Below are 25,548 nucleotides of genomic sequence, written 5' to 3'. Positions count from 1 at the left end.
TGGAGGGGTCCTCAGGGGCCCCCAGAAGTCCTCCTGAGCCAGCTAAAGGGTCTGGGGGTTCCCGAGACCCTGAGGTGGGTGGGACAGCTAACCAGAGTGGAGACCAGGACCGTCCCACCCACCTGCTGCTTCTCATCGCCCCCACCCCCGGCCCCCCGCCCACTCACCTCTCCATCTCCAGGCTGCAGGGTCCGGGGGTGGCGGGCCAGGCACTCACTACAGGTCCGGAGACGTCGACATTCCTCCGGGGAGCGAGGCATTGGGGAGCAGGGGGGCGCCCCACAGCCCAGCCTGGAGGGCATGAGGCCTGGCTCACTCACACCCAGCCAGGCCCCATCCTCCCGCCTACAGGACACTGCCCTGCAGGCCCTCCCTGCCTCATCCCAAGCCGGACTCAGCACCAGCCTCCCGAACCTGGTCCTCCCCACCCCCACTTGGTGATGGATGGTCCCATGTCCACCTGTCATATGAGCCAGAGATGCTGGACAATATCCCAGGTCCCCCTGCCCCTCTAGCCACCAGGGCCTTCTGCCTTCTGAATTTCTCTCTGACTGTCCCCTCCTCTCCACCCCTGCACCCCTTCCCCACCCAGTCCCCATCTGCAGCCTCCCCTCCCCACTCCACCTCTCACAACAGCTCCAGGGATCTTTCGGCCTGGGCCTGCCCCTGCCCCTCTCCTGCTCAAACCTTCTGTGGCTCCCTGCCACCCGCAGTGCAGGCCCACAGTCCCCTAGCCCAGATCCTCGGAGGCCCACGTGTTTCAGCACTCTTCAGATTTTAGAAAAGCAGCGGGTGTGCCCGTTATTACACATAGCCCTGGCGGTGGCATCTAGGGGAGCACCCGTCATCAGACCCATCAATCCTCCTGCGGTAAATGCCATGACAGTTACAGGGCAAATAAGGCCCGTCAACAGCCCCCCATCAGGAGAGGATGACGGAGCAGCCAGATGGGTGAGGGACCCACGAAAGCGTCTTCCGCTTCCAGAGAGGCCTGGATCCCCTGACTGCAGCTGAGGGGTCTGCCTCAGTTACCCCCAAGACAGATCATCGCTCAAATACACAACGCACAGCCTCACTTCCGCATCTTTGCTGGTCTCAGCTCTACCGCTCTTTTAGTCCTGGTTCGGACCCAGCTCCTCCAGGAAGCATTCTCGCACGAGACCCCAGCCCACAGCCACGGCTCCCCACTCGGAGCACCCCCAACCGCCGGCTGCCCCTGGCCCTGGTGACTCGCCCACTTTCCCAGGTGTGAGCTGGATCCTGAAGCAGACGGGCCACTCCTGGGGCCTCCCTCCCGGCCTGGCCTAGCACAGGACCCCTTCAGCGGGGACCACGACTGCCTGCTGGTGATGAGCTGTCAGTCGCCATGGTTACCTGTGGGCCTGGTCCCCAGACAGGCAGGCCCCATGGCACCAGGTGCAGGCCCCAGACTGGTTACAAGCTTCAGGCGAGGACAGCAGGCGGCAGGGGTCGGGGGGCAGGGTCAGGGCCAGCAGGCGGCCCAGGGCCACCCCCCCAAAGCCTCCAGAGACGTACAGGCGGCTCCCCACCGCTGCCACGGCGTGGGCCACGGACTCCTCCATCGGGGGCCCCACAGAGGCCAGGCCTGAGGAAAGACGGGTTCAGAGAGAGAGCAGGAGATCCAGGGAAAGGACCCACACAGAGATGCCAGTCAGAGAGGGACACCGCGACAGAGGAGAAAGTCAAAGGAGAGGCGAGACAGACACAGAAAGAGCAGACAGGTGAGGAGAGACGGGGCGAGAGACTCAGATACACAAACAGAAAAATGGAACAGAAAAAGTGGAGGAAGAACAGAGACCAATGTCTTGTAACCAGACAGAGGTGGCGGCACTAAATGCCAGTGAATGTTAAAATGGTTTATGTTATTTGAATTTCACCTCCATGTTTTTTTGAGTTTTTTGTTTGGTTTTTTTTTTTTTTTTTTTTTTTGAGACAGAGTCTCACTTTGTCGCTCTGGCTAGAGTACCATGGTGTTATCGTAACTCACTGCAACCTCAAACTCTTGGGCTCAAGTGATCCTCCTGCCTCAGCCTCCCGAGTAGCTGGGACTACAGGCTGGGACCACCATGCCCAGCTAATTTTTTCTATTATTTGTGGAGACAAGGTCTTGCTCTTGCTCAGGCTGGTCTCAAACTCCTGACCTCAAGTGATCCTTCTGCCTCAGCCTCCCAGGGTGCTAGGATTACAGGCGTGAGCCACCACACCGGGCCTGAATTTCACCTCAATTTTAAAGCCTCAAAAAACTATACCTAGTAGTGGAAAAGATAGATTAGGAGAAAAAGGGAATTAGAGACAGAGGGTCCAAAAGACAAGCAAAAAGGAAAGGAGCTGGCCCTAGAAACACACACAGCCAGTCACTCACAACAGTAAGTGAGAGAAAAAGGCAAAGATAAGCCCCTTTCTAACCTACAAACAGCAAAGACTGGCAGAAAACACCCCCACACGTAACAATGGTTGTCTCTAGAGAGTGGGATTATGGGCAGTGTTTTTCTTCCTATTTTATAAATTATGTACAGTGAACATTATTACTTTTATAATCAGAATGAAAAAAAAAACTTTCCTAAGGGGGAAAAAAGGGACGGGGGACAAGAAGGAGGGCATCTCTGTGGCATTTAGATGACACAGAGGGGACGGGAGCTTTGCTGGTGGGTCTGAAGGCCTGAGTGACTCCTGGTGAGGGGAGGTCCCAGGAGGGGATGGGGTGCCTCCTGGATATCCCCAGGCTTCCCGGGGACAGCACTGGGGACTTACGGGTGAGGTCGGGCAGAAGCCAGGCATTGCAGTTGACCTGGTAGAGCAGAACATCGCTGCTGAACTCGTCGGGGTCTGAGCGCCCCCCAAGAACCACCATGGTGTCCCCCAGCAGGGCTGAGGCATGGAAGAGCCGGGGACGGGGCTGTTGGGGAGACACGTGGCAGGGACGGCCTGTCAGAGCTGTCCTCTGCTCCATGTGCTCCCTCCCAGCCCACCTTCCACCCTTGGATTTCCCTACCTGTCCCCCAGCAGCCCACCCGATCCCAACCTTCCTGGAATCTCCCTCCTTCCTCCAGGAGACCTCCCGTATCCGCAGGAGGAGCTCACAAAGCCATCTCCGTCCCCCTGAGCTCCCAGAACCCCCAGGACCCAGGCTGCCCTCCAGGAACTTGGCCCAGACCCCTTGAGATGAACCCCCTCATTCTTCATGTGATCTCAGCAACTGGATGCGGGCGTCCTGGGGTGAGGCTCCCCCGAGTCTCTTGCGTCACCTCCCCCTCCCCCAAGACGGGCTTGGAAATATATGCGGACGGCCGACGCAGGCGTCCCTAACCAGCACAGCCAGGTCTCCCCGTCCTACGCACGGGCTCCTTGGCCTCGAGGCAGGAGGTGCAAGGAGCAAGGAGCCTCGGCCCTACTTTTTATAGGTAGGGAGGGAAGGGGAAGGGGCCTGCCAGGGTCACAGCAAGAGTGAGGGCAGAGCAGGACAGAACTCAGGCCTCTGACCCTCTAGCCTAGGAGCTGTCCTCCTAATCAGGGATGGAGGCAGGGGAGACGTGGGGGTGTCACAGCTCCGTCAGGGGACTAGAAAGGAGAGAAAGCAGGAATCCAGGACGGAACCAGTCCCTCGGGCACTGCAAAAGGGGCACCTCCCCCCGGCCCCCACAGCCATCGGTCTGGACCTCTTTTCCTGACCTTTGACCCCTGGGAAGGGGCCAGCAGGCTCCAGGTGCGGTCGGGACAGTGTAGGGAGTAGAGCTCCGGGGACGGGGCCGCCAGCTCCACGTGGAATCGGAAGCCCCCAAACACGTAGAGGGAGTCAGTGGCCTCGTGGTAGACCGCAGAATGACCATAGAGCCCTGGGGGGGAGGCAAATGACCACAGGCTAGGAAGGGCTGGCCACCAGCAATGCCCCCCCCCCCCCCCCCCGCTGACCTCCTGGGCTCGCCGGCGCAGTGACCACACCACTACCCTATAGGCCCTGAGGCCCGAGACCTGGGAGTCCCTCCCAACCCTCCCCTCTCCCTGCCGTTCTAAAGGACAATCACTAGAGACTCGGGAAAAGAGAAGAGAGTCATCCACCCTTGGGAAGTTGTCACAGGCTCTGAGGAGGGAGGGTGACCAGAAGGTCTAGGGAACAGTGACCAAAGAATGTAGAAGGAAGCACAGAGAAAGGAGAACCCCTGAGGCGCAGGGATCTCAGAATTACCGAGGGGAGGCAGCGGGTGACCACATGTGGCAGGAAGTGGGTAGTTTATTGCGGAGTGTGGGAGGGAAATAGAGGAACTGACCATTTCAAGAGATGGAACCCTGGGAATCTGGGTGGGGGCCGAGAAGACAGGGAGATGACAAGGTGTGGCGGGCAGCGACCACAGGTATGGAGTGGACAGAGTCTACACAAAGCCCGGACAGCTGGGAGGCCAAGGGGTGCTGTGCCCTCCTGGTCCCCAGCCCCACCTGTGGGCGGTGTTCCGCTCTGGGCTCCTGACACCCAGGTGCCAGTCGCCAGCTGGTACTCGAGAAGCTGCTGGTTGAAGCCATTTTCGGGGGAGTAACCGCCCACCAGGAGCAGAGACAGGCCTCGGCGGGCAGTGAGCGTGTGACCGGCAACTGCTGGCAACTCCACGGTCTGAGAAGCCTGAGAGATGGAGGGCCAAGGTCACCAAGGGGGCTGGAGGTCAGGGGTCACCTTGTGGGCAGAAGCGAGAGTCAGCTCCCCACAGTCCCCTCTGAGCCGCCAAGGAGGCAGTGAGCTCCCAGGGCCGGCCAGACTCCAGGCCTTCCAGCCAGGTCCCGGCGGGTGTGTGGCAAGCCTCTAGTCATTTCCACCTGCTCATCGTCCACGAGTGGCCTGGTGTGGCTTCGAGAAGCCTGGCTCCTCTGCTCTCTCTGTGTGGCTGGGTGGGACTATGTCCCAGCCTGCCCAACCAGCGGATCACACCCCTCCAGCCAGGGACTGGCCCAGGACTACAGCGTGTCCCAGGATGGCCGAGGAAATTCAATTCTGCGGCTTCTACAGTTTCTTCTGGCGGCAAAGCCAGCAGGAGCTGCTGTGGCTGCCTTTGCTAGGGCCTGGGGCGGGGCTGCGGGAGGGGGAGGGAGAGATGCTCACCTTCTCCTGCCGCCACTGCAGGGTGGTGAGGTTGAGGACCCAGAAATCACGGGTGACACCTCCAGCTGTGAGTCCCCCCAGCAGGTACATGGCACCACGGCCAGCGGGCACGTAGGCAGCTGCGTGGAAGGAGCGGGGTGACGGGCCTGGGCCCCCATCTTCGGCTCCTGCCAGCATCTGTGTCCACCGCCGCTCACTCACTGAGTACCTGAGGCCAACGTGCAAAAAAGCAGCTTCAATACACAGTCCTCCCAGCATCCTTAAAGGCGACCCTCCCTGACAGATGTCCCAGCAGCCCCTGGGGTAACCTTCCTATGACAATCATCTTACCATCCCCTGGGGTAGCACCACCCAAGTAAGTACCCTGGTTCCCAGGTGTCCACAGGTGAGCCTCCTATGACAAATGTCCCAGCATCCTTTGGGGTGTCAGTCACCTTAGAGGTTTTTCCACACGCCCCTGAAGTGACTCTTAGGTGATAGTTATCTCAGCATCCCCTCAGGTGACCTTCTCTCCTTCAGGTATCCCACCTCCCCAGGGCTGTCCTCACCTGTACAGGTTTCCCAGCAGCCCCTGGGGCAGGCCTAGGCCCCCAAACATCCACAAGGTGGCATCAGGTCCCTCCACCATGGTGTGTCCCAAGCGGTGCAGGAAGCGGCTAGCAGTGTCCTGGGGGTGGGAGTGGGGGTGGGGGAGTCAGGGGTCAGGCTAACATCATGACAAAGTGTCAGGCCTGGGTATAGGGTCTGGGGGTGGTTCCAGGAGTGGGGGTGGGAGAATGATCCAGGAGGTGGACTGTGTGGCATGTCCCCAGAGAGGGAGCGCCCACAACTCACAGCTGAGAGGCGGCTGTCCATGAGGGTCTCCCAGACCAGCTGCCCGCCATCCAGCTTCGTGGCACAGTCGGGGCCCCCAAAGCCCTCAGCGCAGATGCACACACCCAGGCTCTGCGGACAACAGAAAGAGGCTCAAGGGAGTCCCGATCACCACCCCTGTCCCACCCGGCTTGCCCTGTTCCACCTGTACCTGGTTACAAGTCCCTGCCCCAGTGTGGGCATTGCAGTTCTCAGGACACAGAGCCATGCGGCAGTGTGGGCCAGCCCAGCCCTGGGGACATCGGCAGAGCCCCGCGCCTGCAGCTCCATCCTGGGGCACGCACTCCTGGGGGACAGGGCAGCTCCCAGGGCCCCCTGACCCACAGCGGGCAGAGCCCACTGAGGCGTTGAAGCCCCAGGACGAGGAGCCGTTGGCCTCCCAGTGTAGCACCAGCAGCCCTGCGGGAGAGACAGGCCGGAGGCTTACGGTGAAGCCACACTCCAGGCACTGCTCCACCCCCGGGCATTGGGAAACCCCAGAGTGACTGGGCAGGGGAGCGAGGCCCCAGCATTTATACTCACCGTCACAATTAACCATTCTCCTGAACACCCTCGGCCAACCATCTAGTTCCATCGATTTGAAAGCCTGAATCGCTCAAGCTCACCCATCGCTTGCCACCTCCTTGGTGGCTGTCCAAACCAGCGTCCTGTCTCGCCTGGACACTGGTGTCCCCAACCCCTGCCAGTCTCCCTGGCTGCCTACACCCCACCCTCGCAGCAGCCCAGTGATCCTCAGAAACACAAACCTTCCATAGCTCCCTACTGCTCTTATGGAAGACTGGGTTTGAAGAGGCAGAATTAATGATATCATGGTTAGGATACGTAAAACATGCCTTAATAAAGTTATATGTAAACAAAGAGTCCCCCTGGAGCTCACAGAGCCCTGCTGATCCTCCAACCTCATGACCCTCCACTCTCCCTGCTCTCTGAACCCCAGCGCCTCCTGGCCCCTTCCTGGTCTCAGAGCCTTGGCACCTGCTACTGCTCCACCCGGAGGAGCCTCGTGCCACCACACCTCTGGCTTCATGCCGCAAGTCAAATTTCACCTTCCCCAGGAAGCCCTCCCGGCTCCCCAGGTGGGGCGAGGTACCCACTCCTTTCCACTCCCTCCCAGTCCTCAGCAAAGGCGTGACTCCCCTGAGCATGCTTTGTGGCAGGCAGTTTGCATCCCACCCCACGAATACCCGAGGGCAGCGCCTGTGTCTCTCCTTCACTGCTGTATCTGCAGGGTCTGGCTGGGGCCTGGCTCACCGCAGGTGCTCAGTAAACAATTTTTTTTTTTTTTTTTTGAGACAGAGTCTTGCTCTGTTGCCCGGGCTAGAGTGCCGTGGCATCAGCTTAGCTCACAGCAACCTCAAACTTCTGGGCTCAAGCGATCCTCCTGCCTCAGCCTCCCGAGTAGCTGGGACTACAGGCATGCGCCACCATGCCTGGCTAATTTTTTCTATATATATATTTAGTTGTCCATATAATTTCTTTCTATTTTTAGTAGAGATGGGGTCTCGCTCTTGCTGAGGCTGGTCTTGAACTTCTGAGCTCAAGCAATCCTCCCGCATCGGCCTCCCAGAGTGCTAGGATTACAGGTGTGAGCCACCACACCTGGCCCTCAGTAAACATTTGCCAGTGAAAGGAAACCAGCTCAGCTCTAGGGGCCTGGGGGCTCATGCAGTCTCCAGCAGGCCAACTGCAACCTAGTCCCTTTGCCCGTTTGTCTCCCAGCCTTGGAGCCACTCTGGTTTACAACATGTAGCAAAGCTTTCCCAAACTCAGGCCCTTTAACTGTTGCGGGTAGCAAATTCTTTCCCCTGTGTCTCCGTGTCTCCGTCAGACCATGCGGGGTTTCTTGGCCTCTCAGCACTTGTTGGTGTTTGGGGCCTGGTAATTCTTTGTCATGGGGCTGTCGTGTGCATGACAGAACACACAGCAGCATCTCTGGCCTCCACCTACTAGGTGCCAGTCATTCCCCTGGTCATGATGATCGAAATGTCCCCAGACATTGCCAAATGGCCTCCGAGGGGCAAAAATCACTCCTGGTTGAGAAGCACAGGCTAAGGAACTGCTCAGGGGCGCTCACATCAGCCACATCCGACATGCTCCAAAGGCACGTCCCGCTCAGCCCGTCTCTCCAGAGCGGTGGCCCAGAGAGCACAATCCTATTTCCTCTTAACTGGGGAAACTGAGGCAGCTGAGGCCCAGGGATGACGAGGGACTACATCACCCAGCAAGTCAGTGGCAGAGTCAAGCTGGGTCCTGATCCCACTTCAGGTGGCGAGTTTAGGGGTGAGGGATACACAGCCCAGGGCAGAGAGACCCCACTTCCCCCAGCACCCATACCAGATAGGGCCTGCACCGTGAGCGGCCTGTCCCGCCGCTGGCCACAGAAGGCAGCTATGAGGCTGCGGTCCGACTGGACGACACCCGTGTCCAGGAAGCGTGGGAATCCGTCAAAGGCCAGGACGTAGCTCAGCTGGAGGGGTGAGAGTCAAAGATTAGAGAACAACGAGGACGAGAAAGAGGGCACCTGGGGCCAGGGAGGGGACGGGCTCCAGAGGAGAGGGCCATCTGACACCGGGAAATGGGCTATCTGAACATCCAGGGCAGACTGTCACACTGTGGCACAGAGGCCACCACTGCCCACCCTGTGTCCAAAGCAGACATGGCCAACAGACCAGGCACCCCTGCACTGAGCCTCTTTCTCAATACACAGCTCCCGGCAGCTGCGGCCAGTCGATCCGAGTTGGCACACAGGTGTAACAACGTACCATCCCCGGTTTGGGAGAGGAGAGTTCGCGGATCTGGAGACTGGGGGATGGGAATTCAGAAAACAGGAAGTGATCTGGGAAACAGGAGGGTCTATGGGCTTAGGAACAAAGGGCTGGGATCTGAGGAGCAGAGTTGGGGGTTTGAAGGATCAAAATAAAGACAGCAACATCCAGTTAGGGTCTGTCTGCGGATCTGGGGTTGGGGGGACAAGGTTCCGGTGCGTGGGCCTGACCCTAGCCTCCTCAGTGCTCACCGTGCAGGGGGTGCTGCTGTCAGGGGAGAAGGTGAGGGTGAGTGGGGGACAGAGGGTCCCCGGGGCACAGGGCTGTAGCACCTCGGTGGCTGAGACAACCCACACACAATAGGACAGGCCAGGCCCGGCTCTCGCAGCCCCGCCACCTGGAGGCAGCAGCCCCCCAACCCGGCGTGAGCCCAGTGCCACTGAGGACACGTTGGTGAGGAGGGTGCGACCCCCACACTCCCGGAAGCAGGAGCCACCAGCCCTGGGAAGATGGAGGAGAGCCAGTGTCAGACCAGTCCTGCCCCACCCCTCCATGTCCCCGAGGCCACCCTACCCAGCCCTGGCTGAAGCCCTAGCTCACCGGGGGTCCCCGTAGTAGCCTGGGGAGCAGAGCTGGCAGTGGGCACCCTCAGTGTGGTCCTGGCAGAAGCAGAGCCCACTGAGGTTGTCACAGTGGCCACGGCGTGGGTCCCCGTGCCCGTTGCACTGGCAGGGCCGGCAGCCGCCCGAGCCCGTGGCATTGCCGAAGCTGCCAGGCCGGCACCGTTCGCAGTGCTCCCCCCAGGTCCAGTCTGTGGAGGCCCCAGCAGGTGGGACACAGGTCAGTGACAAGGACAGGAAGGGGCCCAGACCAACTGGCTTAGCTGATCCCTGACCCCCTCCCAGCTGCTTCAAAGGAGAGAAACCAAGGCCCAGACTGGGGGGAAACAGCAAGTCCCAAGAGGGGGAACTGAGATTGGTCACACCGAAACCTGTCCGAGTCAGGAGCTGGGAGTGGGGCCGGGGACCCAGAGCTGCTCAAGGGGAGCCCGAGGCCCACTCACAGCAGAAGCTGGAGCCTGAGAGGGAGGAGGCCCAAGGCCAGACCCAGGACTGGGGATGAGGCTGCTCACCCTGGCACTCATCGCAGAAGCCAGGCCCCCGCTTGCGGCAGTGGCTGTGGAAGCTGCAGCCACAGTCCCGGGAGCAGCGGGGGGGAGGGGGGCCCGGGGCGGGCGTGGGCGGGGGCAGGTCGGACGTCCAGCCCAGGTCACACACGCAGGTGAAGTCCGGGGGTCCGCTGCACACACCGTGGCCACAGTCCTCCAGGCACCTGAGGGGCCATGTCAGGGGTGGGGAAAGGGCCAGACAGGCCCAGAGCTCCCAAGGCCCCCATCATCTCCATCCACCGCAACCCCATCAAAGCCCCTGCCTGTTTCCATGGTTCTGAGCTATGTGGGTGACCCTGTCTCCAAGGTAACTCCATCACACATCATCATGCCTGTCTCCATAGCAACCACATGGCACCACTGTGAAAACACCTTTCAACTGGGTCCTCCTCCATCTCCATGGCACTGAAGACTATGGCCCACAGCTTAGGGGTGAACTGTTTCCATGGTAACTAGAGTTATGCTGGGGACCCTGTCACTCTAATGAGGACCTAGCCTACAAGGTAAAAACCCCAGGCTAATTGGAGATGCTGGTTCCATGGACGGAATCCCAGTGCCATGATGGCTTGCTCCCTCCATCCTCGTGAGCCCCAGCCCTGGGGCGATATCTCCATGGCAACCCCTGCCTCACTCACGTGCGGTTGCAGTGTGTGATGCCATCACCCTGGTAGCCCCGCTGGCAGTGACACTCGTAGCTGAGGGGCGTGTTCAGGCAGGTCGCCCTCGGGTGGCACCGGGCCAGGCCCAGACGACACTCATCCACGTCAGGACAGCGGGCGTACGCCCAGCGGGCAGGGAGGGCCACGGGCAGCCCCAGGCCCTCCCCGACCCACAGGGAGCAGTTACCCCCTCCCCGGGGCCCCGAGAAGTCTCCCTGTAGGCACCTGCAGGAAGGAAGATTGAAGAAGGTTGGGGGGACAACATAGAAACACCTAGGGGACAGGGAAACTGACAGGGAGCGAGGCCAGTCAGAGGCAGAGAAACAGAAATATGAGCATGGAGAGAGAGAGAGAGACAGAGAAACCAGAGCAGTCGCAGACAAAAAAAGATTTAAAAGACAGAAGAGGCCGGGCGCGGTGGCTCACGCCTGTAATCCTAGCACTCTGGGAGGCCGAGGCGGGTGGATCGCTCGAGGTCAGGAGTTCGAGACCAGCCTGAGCAAGAGTGAGACCCCGTCTCTACTAAAAATAGAAAGAAATTATATGGACAACTAAAATATATATATACAAAAAATTAGCCGGGCATGGTGGCGCATGCCTGTAGTCCCAGCTACTCGGGAGGCTGAGGCAGGAGGATCGCTTGAGCCCAGGAGTTTGAGGTTGCTGTGAGCTAGGCTGAAGCCATGGCACTCACTCTAGCCCGGGCAACAGAGTGAGACTCTGTCTCAAAAAAAAAAAAAAATAAAATAAAAGACAGAAGAAAGGGAAAGGGAGAGAAGAAGAGAAATGAAAACAGAAAGGCAAGGAGAAAGAAAAAAAAGAAGGAAAGGTGAGAGAAAACGAGTCCGAGAGACCGAGAAAAGGAGAACAAACAGAGAAAGCGGAAGGGGAGAAAAGCAGAGACAGACGACAGTAAGGAAAGGAAAGGCAGCCACATGGGTCGGGCCGAAGGGCAGAGAAACAAGGTGGCTGTCAGAATGACCGATGACAGGGGTAGGAGGGCCAAGCACCCCTGCCACCGCCTGGGCTCACCGTCCCAGTGTGGGGTTGTCCTCGTTGCCACACCAGCCACACTCGTGGCTTTGCAGACACTCATGGCAGGTCAGGAAGCCATCACAGCTCCGGCACCGTGGCTCTGAGTGCACACTGTAGGGCCACAGGGGTGGGGGGGTCAAGAGTCCAGGACCCTCGGGTGGAACCCTCCCTCCGTGATCCACACCCCAGGTATCGCACCTGTCATCCCAGCCACGGCAGCCCCCGTGCGGGTACCGGGCCAGGTAGGCGGCAAATAGGAAGCAGGTGTGAGTAGACTGGCACCAGGCGCACTGGCTGGAGTTGGCCAGGCAGTCCTCACACGTCAGGCGCCTGGGGGCGGGGGGCCAGGTCACTCCAAGGCCCAGCCCAGTCCCCAGGCACACCCACCCGCCTGCTCCCAGGCCCCAGCCAGCTCACTGGCTGCAGAGCGGGGGACACTCCTCCGGACTCTTCAGGGCACCCCGACCACGGCCCCGCCGGCTGCACGCTGCGTCCCCTTTGCGGCTGGTGCTCTGATGCCACTCGCAGAAGGGGTCCTGGGGGGTGGTTGGACAGAGGAGGCAGAACCCCGCTTATCCCACTCCTTTGGGCTCCCAGTGCCCACCCCACCACCTGCTCAACAAGCAGCTGCCTCCCTCGCCGGCCCCACTCCAGGGACCACCTCCGGATCCAACTCCCTCCCCAGCTGCCTGCCTCTCTGCACCTTCCCCTTCAGCCCCAGACATCCATGGGTCTGCCTGCCTGGCACCCATCCCCATCTCTGGACAACAGCACCCCTTCTGTGTCATCCCGGTGGGGCTGATTCAATCCTCAGGATCCAAAGGTGGGCGAAGGACCACACTCCCTTCCTGCAACCTCAGTCATTGGTCCAGGGGCCTCCACGAGGCCCAGCCAGAGCCAATGAAACGCGATTCTGGGACTTCTGTTGAACTGGTGGGTGGCGGTGGGGCGGGGTGGGAGACGGAGAGAAAGGCTCACTCCACTTGGGACTGAGCAGGGGTGGATGGAAGCCTGGAGCCCTGGTGGCTTCCCTGCTACTCACAAGGGATGAACCCTCCCTGGGAAGAAGATGCAGACTGGAGGGAGAGGGACGCCTGACAGTATTTAACTGCGGAGACAGCACGCTGAAAGACCTACTCCGGGCTCTGCATGCCTGAACTCACAAGTCCCCCCCACTGGTGACAGAGGGTTGAGTTGCATTTTCTGGCTCCTGCAATAGGGAGAGCCCTGACTCCCGGGTGCCTATGTCTCCCAGCCCATCTCCCCCACTCCCCACCTGGCTCTTGCCTGCAGATCAAGGACAACAGCCCCAGCTGTGCCCCCAACCCCCCACCAGGGAGCCCCTGGACTGCCCAGGCCAGCTCTAGGGGGCTTTTCCCAGTCGCTTGCTCTGGCCACCTCCATCTTGAGACCTCCCCTGGGGGCCCTCGGGCACCTGGGTGCAGGCGTGGCAGTCTCGATGCTCCTCGCAGAGTGGGCAGAGGGCAGGCACCAGCACCAGCAGGGATCCACCAGCCCCATCGTCCCCGCAGTGGGCCCCGCCCTGGCGCAGGTGGCAGGTGGCACTGGTCAGGCACCAGCCGCAGCCCTGGTCTGCCAAGCAGCCCAGGCAGGAGGAGTAGGAGGCACAGGCCGCCGAGCGGTAGGGCTCCAGGAAGAAGAAGGAGATCTCCTGCAGGAGGGTCATGTGAGGGGGAGGAGTCAAGGCTCAGGGTAGGGGTCAGAGTCTCGAGCTAGCCAGAGGTACGGTCTGGAGACCAGGGCGAGAACTCGGGCATGCGGAAGCCAGGCTTTAGGGACTCGGTAGATGAAGAGGGTCAGGGTCTGAGGGATCGAGAGATCAAAGTATGGAGGGCAGAGGTCAGGGTCAGCAGGGTCAGGGAACGAGATGTGGACAGGGCTCAAAATATGGGATCAGGTCAGGGTAGGGAGCCAGAGGTTGGGGTCCTGAGGGTTCAAGGTGAGGTTCAGAGTTCAGAGACCAAGAGTCAAGGAGTCAGAAGTCAGAGGTCAGGATCCAGGGAGTTCAAGTTTGTGGCCTGGGGTTCAGAAAGCGCAGGGGATCTACGGCTAGGGCCAGGGCTAGGGTCAGAGGCCGGATCCGGGCTACTCACACTGCCGCCTGGCACACCAGTCCGATCCCAGAGCAGAGTGAGCTCGCTGTGCCCAGGGCCCGCCGAGCCGTTGAGCTGGCCCCGGATCTCTACCGCGTACTTGTGGCCCCGCCCAGGCATTGGGAAGAGGCGAGTAGACCCTGGGCGCTGCAGCCGCCTCGTCTCCTTCTCCTGCTGAGCCACCCAGCGCCCCACCTCCTCCTGGGTAGGGGTGAGAGACACACAGGGGCCTCAGAATCCTTCACATTCCTTCTCAGACCCCTGAAGCCTCCAAGAGCCCCAAACCCACCTAGCACCCTCCTCCTGGGAAGGGGAGTGGGCCTCAGGGCTCCTTAGATCCCAAGAACTTCCAAAGCACCCCAGCCCCACCCCAGCAACCCAACTCCTCCTCAGGGGACTCTGACTCCTCAGGGAAGCCTGACTCAGACCTTCCTCACCTTCTTCAACGTTCCCCCAAATTCTGTTCCCAAATGAGAACCCCAGAGCCCTCGCTCACCCACTAGGGCTAGATCCCACGCCTCCGATTCCTCCCCAGAACCTTCAAATCACCACACGAGCCCCGCACCACACCCCCAGCCCCCATATGTGTCATAACCCCCCCCCTACAAATGTCCCAAGCACCCTCACCATGTTCTCTGTGTCAGGGCCACGGGCCATCCGGGCCAGGACATGTAGGCGCTGGGCCCGGGCCCACACGGCCACGTCCTCAGCCCCTGACCCGCCTGGCCCTCCTGGCAGCAGTGGGTGGATGAAGCCACGGTAGACCAGGGACACATCTGTCTCTGCGCTGGGTGTAAGGGTGATGGTCGTACTGCGGACAATTGAGACCTGTGCCAGCCGGGAATGGGGCACATGTGTGAGTCCCTCTCTGGACTGTCCCCAAGTCTCCATACCCCCCAGGCCACATCAGAGCCAGAAAAGACCCGTCAACCCAACGTTCTTCCCCATTTTACCCAGTGAGAGACTGAAGCTGGGGGCAGGGTGGCTTGATGAAGGCCACTCTGGCAAAAGAGGCAAGACTCAAATTGAGACAACAGGGTCTCAGAGCCCGCCTTTACCCCTGGCCCTGGCCACTTCCATGTCACTTTAACACTCCAGGACCAGACCCTTTAGTAACTTCTTCCCCAAGTCCCCACCTTTCCACCTAAGCCCTTAGAAGCCCAGATCCACATGCAAATGACGGATACAGTGTAGGATTTATTTTGCTTGTGCATGATTTTCTAATAGGAGAAGACTGGAACAACCCAAGTGTTCATCAGTGGGAGGCTATTCAAATAAACTGCAGCACTATGGTGTTAGAATATAAATGGAATATTGCATAGCTATAAAAAAAGAATGGGGGTGTTTCCCAAGTTCTGTTATGGGAAGCTTGCCAGGATGTATGAAGAAAAAAAGGAAGTGGTGATATAATATGGATAATATACTACTTTTTGTGTGCAAGAAAGAAAAATAATAAAACGTCACATTTATGGCCAGGCATGGTGGCTCACGCCTGTAATCCTAGCACTCTGGGAGGCCGAGGCGGGAGGATCACTCAAGGTCAGGAGTTAAAGACCAGCCTCAGCAAGAGTGAGACCCCATCTCTACTAAAAATAGAAAGAAATTAGCTGGACAACTAAAAATATATATACAAAAAATTAGTTGGACATGGTGGCGCATGCCTGTAGTCCCAGCTACTCGGGAGGCTGAGGCAGGAGGATTGCTTAAGCCCAGGAGTTTGAGGTTGCTGTGAGCTAGGCTGACGCCACGGTACTCTAGCCTGGGCAACAGAGCAAACAAACAAACAAAAAAGACAGGGTGTTCAAACAAAAACCTGTATACAAGTGTTCATAGCAGCACTATTCACAATAGCCAAAAGATGTAAACAACCCAAATTTCCATTGGCAGATGAATGGATAAACAAAATGTGGTAGACTCATATGATGGAATATTATTTAACCATAAAAGAGTTCCCTTTTGGCTAGGCGTGGTGGCTCACGCCTGTAATTCTAGCACTCTGGGAGGCCGAGGCGGGTGGATTGCTCGAGGTCAGGAGTTCAAGACCAGCCTGAGCAAGAGCGAGACCCCATCGCTACTAAAAATAGGAAAAAATGATTTGGACAGCTAAAAATATATATAGAAAAAATTAGCCGGGCATGGTGGTGCATGCCTGAAGTCCCAGCTACTCGGGAGGCTGAGGCAGGAGGATCACTTGAGCCCAGGAGTTTGAGGTTGTTGTGAGCTAGGCTGACGCCACAGCACTCTAGCCTGGGCAACAACAGAGTGAGACCATGTCTCAAAAAAAAAAAAAAAAAAAGAGTTCCCTTTTGAATGAAGTTACAACACAGATGAGCACTGAAGACATTATGCAAAGCGGGGAAGAAGTCAGACACAAAAGGCCACATGTTATATGACCTTATTTACTTGATATGTCCAGAGCTGGCAAATCCAGAGACAGAAATCAGATGGGCGGTTGCCAGGGGGTAGGAGGAGAGGGGAGTGGAGAGCGACTACTTAATGAGTCCAGGTTTCTTTCTGGGGTGATGAAAATGTTCTGTAGCTAGAGAGTGGTGATGGCTGCACAATACTGTAAATATGCTGAATGTCAATAATGGTAAATTTTATGTACGTTTTACCATAATACAAAATTTTTGTAAGTCCCATAGGAAAATCAGACCCTCAAATGGAAAATGTTTCGGGGTAAATGCAAAAGTCATAAAGGTCAATTTGGAAAAAAACTCTAGGACCAGGGCCATCAACACTCCACTCTGGGCCCTGTCTCCTGGCTCCCCACCTTGTCGGGCTGGGAGGTGTTGGGCGGCTGCTGGAAGGTAAGCAGGTGCAGGCCAGGCAGGAAGCTCTGGGTGACACAGGCCTCCAGCGACGTGACGAAGACAGGTACAGGCCCCCACCAGCCCACAGTGCCTGAGATCTGCTCCCCTCGGCAGCGGGCCTGCTCTGGGAGGACAAGGTGGGCGACTGGGGTTCAGTGTGGGTGCTCTGCTGCCCCTCCCCCACTGCCGCCGGACACTCACCAGGCTGAGGCAGGCAGCTCTCGTTGTGCACGCACCAGCCCAGGGCGCCAGGCCCCCGGGGAGGGCCTGTGGGGCTGCTGAAGGTCAGGCATGCCTGGCAGTCACCCAGGAGGCGGCCCAGGCCCAGACAGCTGGCGGCTGGACACTGCAAAGAGGGCAGGGGACAGGGCTCATTGTCCACAGGGGCTCAAGGGATTGGGGAAGGACTGTAGACACTGGGGTCCCAGGTAGAAGGGGCCAGAAAAGTGGAGAACAGGGAACTGAAAGCAGCATTGGAATGTGGGAGGTCAAGAGGTTGGGGGATCCAGGGACAGGGTCACAAGCTCAAAAGCATCGGGCAGGCGGTGGGTGGGGAGGCAAAGGTTCAGGGGTCAGCAGTCGGGAGTCAGGAATGAGGGTCTTAGGGGAGAAAACAAGTCTCCCAATTGGGGGGAAGTCCTCGTTTAGGCAGAAGGAGACACTGAGGGCAGGGCTCTGTGCTAGGGGACAGAGGGTCCCAGGCAGTCACTCACAGCCCCAGAGGGAGTCCCAGGAGGGGGTGCAGCTTGGCAGGCTGCCTGACACCAGCTGCATTCGGGGTCCCGGGAGCAGACGCTGTGGTCTGTGTACATGGAGCAGTAGTCCAGGTGGTACTGCAGGGAGACGAGGGGAAAAGGACGAGGCTGCTCAGACCTGGGCCTGCCTCCTGAGTCATCACTCACTTTAGTCATCCCAGGAGAGCCTGACTGCTCCTCCCCCAGCCCCAGGGACCCCCTATCTCCCCAGGGACCTCCTCCTCACGGTGTTAGGACCCCTTCCCGACTTTCTCCCTCACCTGTGGGAACCATGCTACCTCCTCCCCCCAGCCACCCTTTCCCTACCACCCCAGTGCTCACATCAGGGGCAGGTGCCTGGAACACGAACGGGGGCACCTTGTAGGCCATCAAGTCCCCGCGGGGCCGGCCGCTGTACCCCCCAGCCACCAACAGGACGCTGCCACCAAGCACCGCCGCCACATGTGAGTACCGACCACTGGGAGGCGCCGCTCGGCCTAGGCGAATACAGACCCCCAAGAACATTAGACTCCCCGTCCCACCCTCACCTCCATGGCTCCCCTGCCCAGGGGACAACACTGGATTCTCCGGAGGCTCCGCCCAGCCTTCCAGTTGCTGCTTTGACCCCTCCTGCCCAAGGAAACCCTCCCAGCCTGGCTCTGTACTAGCTAAAATTCTCTCACCTCTCTGAGCTCCTACACCCCTGCCCAAATCATGATCTTTGGAATCAGAAAGACCTGGGTTTAAATCCTGGATCAACTACCGATTAGCTGTGTGGCCTTGGGCGGGAGACTGAACTCTGTATCTTGGTCTCCTCCTCTATAAATGGAACCATTATCCTGCTGGGAGGACTGTAGAAGAATCGCTGAGCCCTCAGCAGGCTGCCCAGGTCTCCCCACTTTTGTTTAGCACCAGCCTGTCTTCTGGTGACAGCCTCTGATTCTCCTCTGGACAACCACCCTCTCCCACTCCCAGTCCCTGAGACTCAAGTCGAGCTGTCCCTGCCTCTGGGACAGGGCCTCTGAGCCCAGGCCTATCAGTCTCAGCGATTAGGGATGAGCACAGGACCCGATTCCTACAATTCTTGGGAAAAAGGCACTCTCTTCTCTCTGGGCATTTTAGGGCGGTAAGATATAATCCAAGAGCTGCTTGTGACCATCTACAAAAGGCAAACCTGCTAGATAGAAACTGAAGTAAACCCAGCTGAGAACTGGAGCGAGACATGTTGATGCCATCACGTGAGCACCTGGATCAAGCCCAGCCTGACGCCAGTCCCTGTAGTTGTCACTCAAGTGAGCCAAGAAATTCTCCTTGTTGCTTAAGCCAGTTGGGTTGGGTTTCTGTCACTTACAGCCAAGAGTCCCGACTGACAGGTAACTGGTCAGTGAATGGTGACTTCCCCACCCTCTTACTGACCCGTATACTCTGTAAGCACAGAGGGTGTGGTCCAGGGAATCACAAACTGTGGAGGAGGAAAAGGCTCCAGAAACCTCACACTCTTCCCTGTCCAGCAAAGGGGCCTCAAGGAAGGACAAGGGTAGGCAGAGGAGACCTGGAACAGGGGCCTCAAATGCCAGGCCTGGGCTTTATTCCTGATGGTCACAAAGGGCTCCTTTGGGGACCTTTCCTCCTTCCCACCCCTTAAGTGTTAATGTTCCTTCCTTATGCCTGTCCCCTGTCTTCTCTTCTTTTCAGGGAGCAGGAGTAAAGAGATGGCCTCTGGGAAGCCCACAGCCCCCTGAAATGATATGGCCAGCTTGTGGGGACAGCATCTTCTGAGGAGAGGACCTGTGGCTTTCTTCCCACTCTCAGAGCAGTCTCTGATCTAGTGAGTGTGAAAGGTGTCTCCACGTCCCCTCTCTGGTGGGCTCTCTGGCCCTGCAGCCGGCCCCTCGCTGCTGTTAGAAAGATAACGTGTCAAGCCCTTTCACTGGGCATCGTTCTCTCGCCATCATCTCAATTTACTCTCACAATAGCCCAATGGCATTTTATTACAATCCTCGTTATACCGATGAGGAAACTGAGGCACAGACAGATTAAGTGATGGTTTTTGTACAGATGGTTGTTTGCTGCCAACCAGCCTGGTTCTGCCACTTGCCCACTGTGACCTTGAAAAAATCACTGCCTCTTAGGCATTTCCCTGGGGCAGCTGGAAAGTGGCAAAACCTGGATTGGAACCTAGATCTGATGTCCCTGTAACTGCCTCCCATCTCTATGGTAACACTGCCCCGTCCGGTCTCCAGCCCAGGCTTGCCGCCGGAGGCTGGTTCCAGCAGGATGTCCGGCTCATCCCAACAAGGACTGAGGTGGCTTCAGCCCAGATTCACTGTCAGGGGAGGTGGGACCCTCAGGGAAAGAGAGGAGCCACTCACCCTCAGGGGTTCCTGGCGGGGCAAGCTCGGCCCCCGACACCCACTGATGGCAGCCAAGGTGGTAGAAGAAGATGCCATCTTCGTAGCACTTTTCCTCCTGGTAATGGGTGTGCACGTTGCCCCCTGGGAAAGGAGGAAAGGGGCACAGCTGGCGAGCCTGGGGGAGGTGGGGACACCCATGCAGGGAGTCTCAGCTCAGGTTCGGCTCAGGCCCCTTGCAGCAGGCGGGGAGAGTGGGAGCGCCTCACCATAGACCACCATGTAGTTGCCCAGGACACTGGCCGTGTGGAAGGCTCGCTCCCTCGGGCCCTGAAGCCCATCCCGGCCCTTCAGCGTCGTCCACACCCGCCGATCCACATGGAAAAGCTCAGTGGAGTTCACGCGCACAGAGAACCTACAGGAGGAAGGACAGCGCAGGGGCTGGGGCAGGAAGAGTCTCTCTGTCTCCTCTGGGCTCTCAGAGCTGTGTGATCACCCAGGGTCGAGATTGGCCGTGACGGGGTCTATGTCCCCTTTGATCTAGAAGTTCCCTGTGGGTAGGACGCAGGACTCATCTCTGGGTTACCTGCACAATCAGTGTAGCAAGGGGTGCCACCAGGCAGGGGTGTGCTGAATGCATAGATGGATGGGAGTGTGGGGGGAGGCAACTGACTAAAAGATTGAATAAAAGATCAGAGAATGTGTGAGTGGCTGAGTGAATGGTAAGTAAATGAAGCAAGGAGTGACTGAATGACCACAGGAGTCTGTTAGTGGGCAAAGACCTCTAAAGACTAAAGGCCCGTGGCGTTGGGCCAGGCCTGGCCCCGGGGAGCAGGGTCGTGGCAGGTGACTTACCGGGCAGTGGAGGGCCGGTGTCCACCGTGGACCAGCAGGGCCCGGGAGGGGGCATGGAACACCATGGAGTGGCCGGTGGCGGCAGGAGGCCGCCCGCCTGCTGGAATCACCTGCTCCCAGTAGCCCCCACTGGTGCTGTCGAGGTGGAAACGGAAAAGGCCGGACGAGAAGAGGTCGTGCTGAGTGCGGCCACCAGACACATAGAGCCAGATGTCATCCACCAGGGCAGCTGCATGACCTGCCAGGCCCGGGGGCCCCGAGGAGCTGGAGGCAGGTGGTGCCAGGAGCTCCCAGTGGCCCCCGCCCAGTGGGCTGAAGGCCCACACGTCGTTGGTGAGCGAACCGTCGGCCAGCTCCCCACCCATCAGCACCAGGGAGCCGGCCCAGGCCACAGCCACGTGGGAGTGACGGGCAGCCTGTGAGGAAGAGACAAGGAGGTAAAGGAGAGGGACAGAGATGGGGACACAGGGAGAGTCTGAGCCGGGCACAGACAGAAATACGAAGGGTTGGAGAGAAAGAGACAGAGAGGGAAAGGAAAAGGCAGACCAGGACAGAGACCCGCGAACAGAAACAAAGAAGGTGAGACAGAGAAACACGGTAAGGGAGGGGGAGGCAGCGAGACAGAGTCAGAAGCAGCAATGACAGAGAAAAGCAGACAGAGAGACAGACACAGAGATACAGAGACCCAGAGACCCAGAGTGTGGAAGACCAGAAGTCAGACAGACAAAAACAGAGAGATGACACACAGAAAGGTACAGAAGGAGAGCTGAAGGAAGAGGAGGAAGACAAAGAAAATCAGAGAGAGAAACGGCAAAAACAAGGAGAGGTAGGTTTCTGTATCAAGCTGTGGGGGTGGGAGGAGTATGGGGGTGACAGGTGACAGTCTGGGGGGCCATGGCTGGGTCTGACTGAGGACAGGTTCCACCAGCTGGGGTGGAGGAGGGGCCATACCGGGGCAGGACTCAGGTCCCAGCGCTCCCAGGTGTTGGTGGAGAAGTTGTACAGGACGAGGTCACCCAGGGCGTTGTTGAGGTCCTGGCCTGCGGAGGGGTGGACGGTCTCAAGCCCTAGCCGTAGGCTGCCAGGCCTCCAGACCCCAGACCCTCAGCCCATCTGCTCACCTCCAAAAACAGCCAGCAGCCCTGGTGGGGACAGGAAGGCTCCAGCCGCCCCAATGCGGGCAGAGAAGGCAGGGTCTCCGGCACTCACGTTGTGCCACCAGCCAGCGCCCTGGTTCTCCCACAGGTGCAGGTCACAGGCACGTCCCAGGAAGCCAGGCTCACAGCGGCATGGTCCCAGGGGCTGGGGGAAGGGGACATAAAGGCAGGGACAGAGAGAGAGAGACAGAGACATGGGGGAGGGGACACAGTAAAACAGAGCCAGAGTGACACAGGGAAAAAGGGAGTAGGAAAGACAGATAGGATGGGAGAGAATGGAAGAGAGAGAGAGAAAGGGAGAGAGACAGAAACAGGAAGAAAGATACAGGCAAACAGACAGCAAGAGAAAAACAGGGGACAGACACAGTGACACAACCAGAGGGAGGCAGAGAGGTGGAAAAAAGAAGACAGATCAACAGAAAAAGGAAAGACTCAGAGAGAAATGAGAACAGACAGAAGACAGGTTGGAGAAGAGACGGTCAGTGAGGTCAAAGTTCAACCTGGGCTGAAAGAGCTCAGATTGGGGAAGGTCAAGGCAGGAAGGCCTCAAAGTGTGATCCAGCCCAAAGTTGATGGCACAGCTCAGGTGCAAGCCACTGGTGAAATGCAGGAAGTCATGGCAGGGGGCCCAGTGCCACACAGAGTGGCTGGGTGGGAGAAGGGAGTTGGGCCTGAAGGAGGAAGGTGGGTGGGGTCCACAGGTGACAGTGGGGAGTAGATGAGGGTGGGGTGGGCCCAGGCAGGAGAGGGCCACAGGTGAAGGTGGGACGGGGCTGGAGTAGAAGGTGAGGGTGGCATCTGGAAGGGGAGGGGGGTAGCTGTCATGGGAGAGGGTGGGGGGCGTTTCATGCAGGAGAAGGTCAGATCTAGGAGAGGGACGCAGTGGGAGTGGCGACAGATCAGGGCCCCAGGGGGACACAGGTGGGAACAGACTCACCGAGGCGCAGGTGCCATGGCTGCCACAGTAGGCTGAGCACTCCTGCAGGCCGCAGTCCGGGCCCCCCCAGCCCGGCTCACAGGCGCACACACCCGGGGGCCGGCACTGCCCGTGGCTCTGGCAGCCGCCCGGGCACAGGGAGAAGCGGAAGGAGGCGTTAAAGCCCAGCAGGTTGTAGTTGGCATCACTGAAGAGGTGCAGCAGCATCTGTGGCACAAGGTGGGCTGGACTCTGGGGACCGGACTGGGAGGGTGCCCCACTCCTACCCCCACCCCACCCTGGGGGACCCAGAACCCACATCCTTTGTCTCTCTCCACCTTCCTTTGTCGCTGTGTTTGTCTCTCTGATGCCCTCCTGCTAGCTCCCTGTCCTTCCCCTTCTTTTTCCTTTCCCTCCATGTACCTATCCCTCTCTCCCCCAGACCCCACCTAGACCCTCCGGCCACGGCCCCACAGCCCCCGTCTGCACCAACCTTGCCCGAGGAAGCCTCGATGGGCGGAGGCCGGGTGCTCCCACTCAGACTGGCAAGCAATGGCCCTCGGGGGGAGTCACCGTCATACACGAACAGGTAGTCGTACGTGCATTCCGTGTCCAGGAAAAGGAAGTCCAGCAGGATCCGGTGCTGGGGGCTCGGAGCTGGGAGGTGAGCATGGCGGGGGAGGGCCAGGTCCAAAAGCAGACCTTCCCCCCACACCTCCATGCAGCCCACCCGCAAACACTAGACCCTGCTTCCCAGCGATACTGGGGGCTCAAAGATGGGTCAGACCTGGGCCCTGCCTTGGAGGGACTCCTGGTCTCATAGCTATGGGTCTCATAGGGCTATGAGACCAGGGAGGTCAGAGCTGTGACAGCCAGAGAGACAGGAGCCCAGAGAAGGAATTACAATATCAGCCCTAGAAAGGCCTCCTGAGATCAGGCTGAACCCCTGCTTCGGTTCAGATGCGAAGATAAAGTGCAGAGAGAGGAAAGCCCCTCCCATGGTCGCACAGAGCAGCCACCACGCTGCTCCTGAGGTCTCTTTCTTCCTGTCTATGCTTAAGCTTCAGATATGCCCGGGCCGGAGGGTCAGGGTGCAGCCCCTGGCAGAGAGGCTGCTCCCAGTGAGCAAAGGGCCTCGTGAGAGCTGTTTCGGGGTGAACAGAGCCCTGAGGGAAGAGTCCTTCTTTTGCCCCTGAACAAAGGCCTCATCTTGGAGCCTCATAGTTCCCCTCTGTCCCCAACCAGAGCCTCATCTCTCTGTTTATTGTGGTGACGATGGGCACAGACTCTGGAGCGAGACTGCCCGGGCTCAAATTTTGACTCTGCCACTGAATAGCTACGAGCTGTGTGACCTTGGGCAAATAACCTACCCTCTCTGGATCTGCTTCCTCATCTGTAAAGTGGGGATCTGATGCTACGGTGGTGGATTCAAACTGCTAGGCTACCGCTCCCATCAAAAGGCAAGAGCTAATTCCCTGCCCCTTTTACCTAGAAAGAGCCGCAGTGACTTGCTTGACCAATAAAGAGCAGCAGGGAGGAGGGAGAGACGGTAAAAACAAAATAAAAAAATAAAGAGCAGCAGAGGCCGAGCATGGTGGCTCACACCTGTAATCCCAACACTTTGGGAGGCGGAGGCCAGGAGTTCGAGACCAGCCTGGGCAACACAGCTAGACCCTATGTCTACAAAAAATTTTTTAAAAAAAAGAAGAAAGCAAAACAGCAGCAGAAGTGACACTGTGGGACTTCCAAGGCTAGGTCATAAGAAGCCTTGCAACTTTCATCTGGGCCTCGTAAAATGCTCCTTCTCAGAACACAGCTGTCATGCTATGAAAAGCCAAAGCCACATGAAGAGGCCACACGTAAGCGTTCCAGCCAACAGTCCAGCTGAGCTGACAGCTGACAGACAGCATCAGCTGCCAGCCCCGGAGGGACCTTCTTGGACACCCAGCCCAGGTGAACATTCAGATGATTGCAGCCCCAGCTGACATCTGACTGTGACCATGTGAGAGGTGATAATGCACATAAAGTGCTCACAACAGGGCCTAGCACATTGTAGTAAGTGCCACTACCCCTAACGCTGTCAGCTGTCATTGTTCTTGTTCTCTGCCAGGTCCTGGTTCCAGAAGGTTCTCGGTTGACCACCTCCCATACTACGAGACCACTGCAGGCAGCTCAGGGGAGTCCTCTGGGCTCGGGAAACTAGGAGACCTAGATCCCAGCTCTGCCCCTGACCTGCTGGAGGACCCTGGGCCAGCCTTGTCCCCCATGACCCTCAGTACACTCATCTGGATCCTGGAGATACTCATCCACACTCGCAATGGCTGGGTGATCTTGACTCAGTTCCATGGGCTCTCCCAGCCTCAGTTTCCTTGACTGGAAAATGGGGATAATTCTCCCCACCAAGGCTGGTGTGAACATTCAATGAGATGATGACTCTAACCTGCCAGCCCAGAGCCAGGGTGCTAGCCAGGGCCCAGCCCTCATCCTCGCCCACCAGGATCACTGGACACCAGCCTCGTGGTGTCCCCTTCTCCCTCGATCTGTGACATACTTTCCCTTCCCACCAGCTAGCTTCCACTCCTCCTCCAGGAGGGCTTCCCTATTGCCTCCTGGCTGGGTTAGGCGTCTCTCTTTAGGGTTCTCATATCCCATTACAACCTTCACTCCTCCAGGCCGGGACCATCTAAGTCCAGGTCTGTCTCCCCTGCAGCCTGCAAGGCCCACAGGGCAGAGCCTGGACCTGGGCCTAATGCCCTCCCCAACATTGCCCAGGCCAAGGTCTGGTGCCGAGCAAGGGCTCAGGAAATGCTGGATGGTGGAATGAAGAAATACACAAAAGAAAGGATACTGAGACTGGCAGCTCTCCCTGAGGCTGTGACCAGAGCCCCCGGGAATATCGCACACGAATCCCCACCCGTGGTCTGGGGAATGCACAAGACCCATTCAGCCAGACCAGGCAACCGGACCTCCCAGAATCTTACCAGCCTCAACCAAACTATAA

At 58.5% G+C, this 25,548-nt stretch overlaps 1 protein-coding gene across 1 annotated transcript in view; it reads right to left on the bottom strand.

Annotated features, from left to right (window-relative positions):
* The window catches only part of MEGF8 (multiple EGF like domains 8), a 38,970-nt gene that overhangs the window by 10,166 nt on the left and 3,256 nt on the right, over window positions 1-25,548 (bottom strand). The window contains exons 2-32 of the mRNA XM_069458435.1: window positions 23,041-23,204; window positions 22,569-22,775; window positions 21,596-21,776; window positions 21,426-21,514; window positions 20,475-20,890; window positions 19,889-20,034; window positions 19,641-19,763; window positions 17,611-17,765; window positions 17,248-17,367; window positions 16,736-16,880; window positions 16,495-16,658; window positions 14,349-14,549; window positions 13,722-13,922; window positions 13,043-13,279; window positions 12,025-12,143; window positions 11,806-11,937; window positions 11,605-11,718; window positions 10,549-10,797; window positions 9,878-10,077; window positions 9,346-9,556; window positions 8,997-9,246; window positions 8,315-8,447; window positions 6,132-6,379; window positions 5,942-6,052; window positions 5,656-5,774; window positions 5,108-5,315; window positions 4,453-4,633; window positions 3,691-3,854; window positions 2,773-2,917; window positions 1,375-1,606; window positions 168-291 (exon numbers count right to left, since the gene is read on the bottom strand). Coding sequence (XP_069314536.1) covers window positions 168-291; window positions 1,375-1,606; window positions 2,773-2,917; window positions 3,691-3,854; window positions 4,453-4,633; window positions 5,108-5,315; window positions 5,656-5,774; window positions 5,942-6,052; window positions 6,132-6,379; window positions 8,315-8,447; window positions 8,997-9,246; window positions 9,346-9,556; window positions 9,878-10,077; window positions 10,549-10,797; window positions 11,605-11,718; window positions 11,806-11,937; window positions 12,025-12,143; window positions 13,043-13,279; window positions 13,722-13,922; window positions 14,349-14,549; window positions 16,495-16,658; window positions 16,736-16,880; window positions 17,248-17,367; window positions 17,611-17,765; window positions 19,641-19,763; window positions 19,889-20,034; window positions 20,475-20,890; window positions 21,426-21,514; window positions 21,596-21,776; window positions 22,569-22,775; window positions 23,041-23,204 — 5,489 coding nt within the window. The remainder of the gene's footprint in view (window positions 1-167; window positions 292-1,374; window positions 1,607-2,772; window positions 2,918-3,690; window positions 3,855-4,452; window positions 4,634-5,107; window positions 5,316-5,655; window positions 5,775-5,941; window positions 6,053-6,131; window positions 6,380-8,314; window positions 8,448-8,996; window positions 9,247-9,345; window positions 9,557-9,877; window positions 10,078-10,548; window positions 10,798-11,604; window positions 11,719-11,805; window positions 11,938-12,024; window positions 12,144-13,042; window positions 13,280-13,721; window positions 13,923-14,348; window positions 14,550-16,494; window positions 16,659-16,735; window positions 16,881-17,247; window positions 17,368-17,610; window positions 17,766-19,640; window positions 19,764-19,888; window positions 20,035-20,474; window positions 20,891-21,425; window positions 21,515-21,595; window positions 21,777-22,568; window positions 22,776-23,040; window positions 23,205-25,548) is intronic.

This window comes from Eulemur rufifrons, chromosome 24, assembly GCF_041146395.1.
Source record: "Eulemur rufifrons isolate Redbay chromosome 24, OSU_ERuf_1, whole genome shotgun sequence".
NCBI lineage: Eukaryota > Metazoa > Chordata > Mammalia > Primates > Lemuridae > Eulemur > Eulemur rufifrons.
This window is presented reverse-complemented; position numbering and strand designations above follow the sequence as displayed.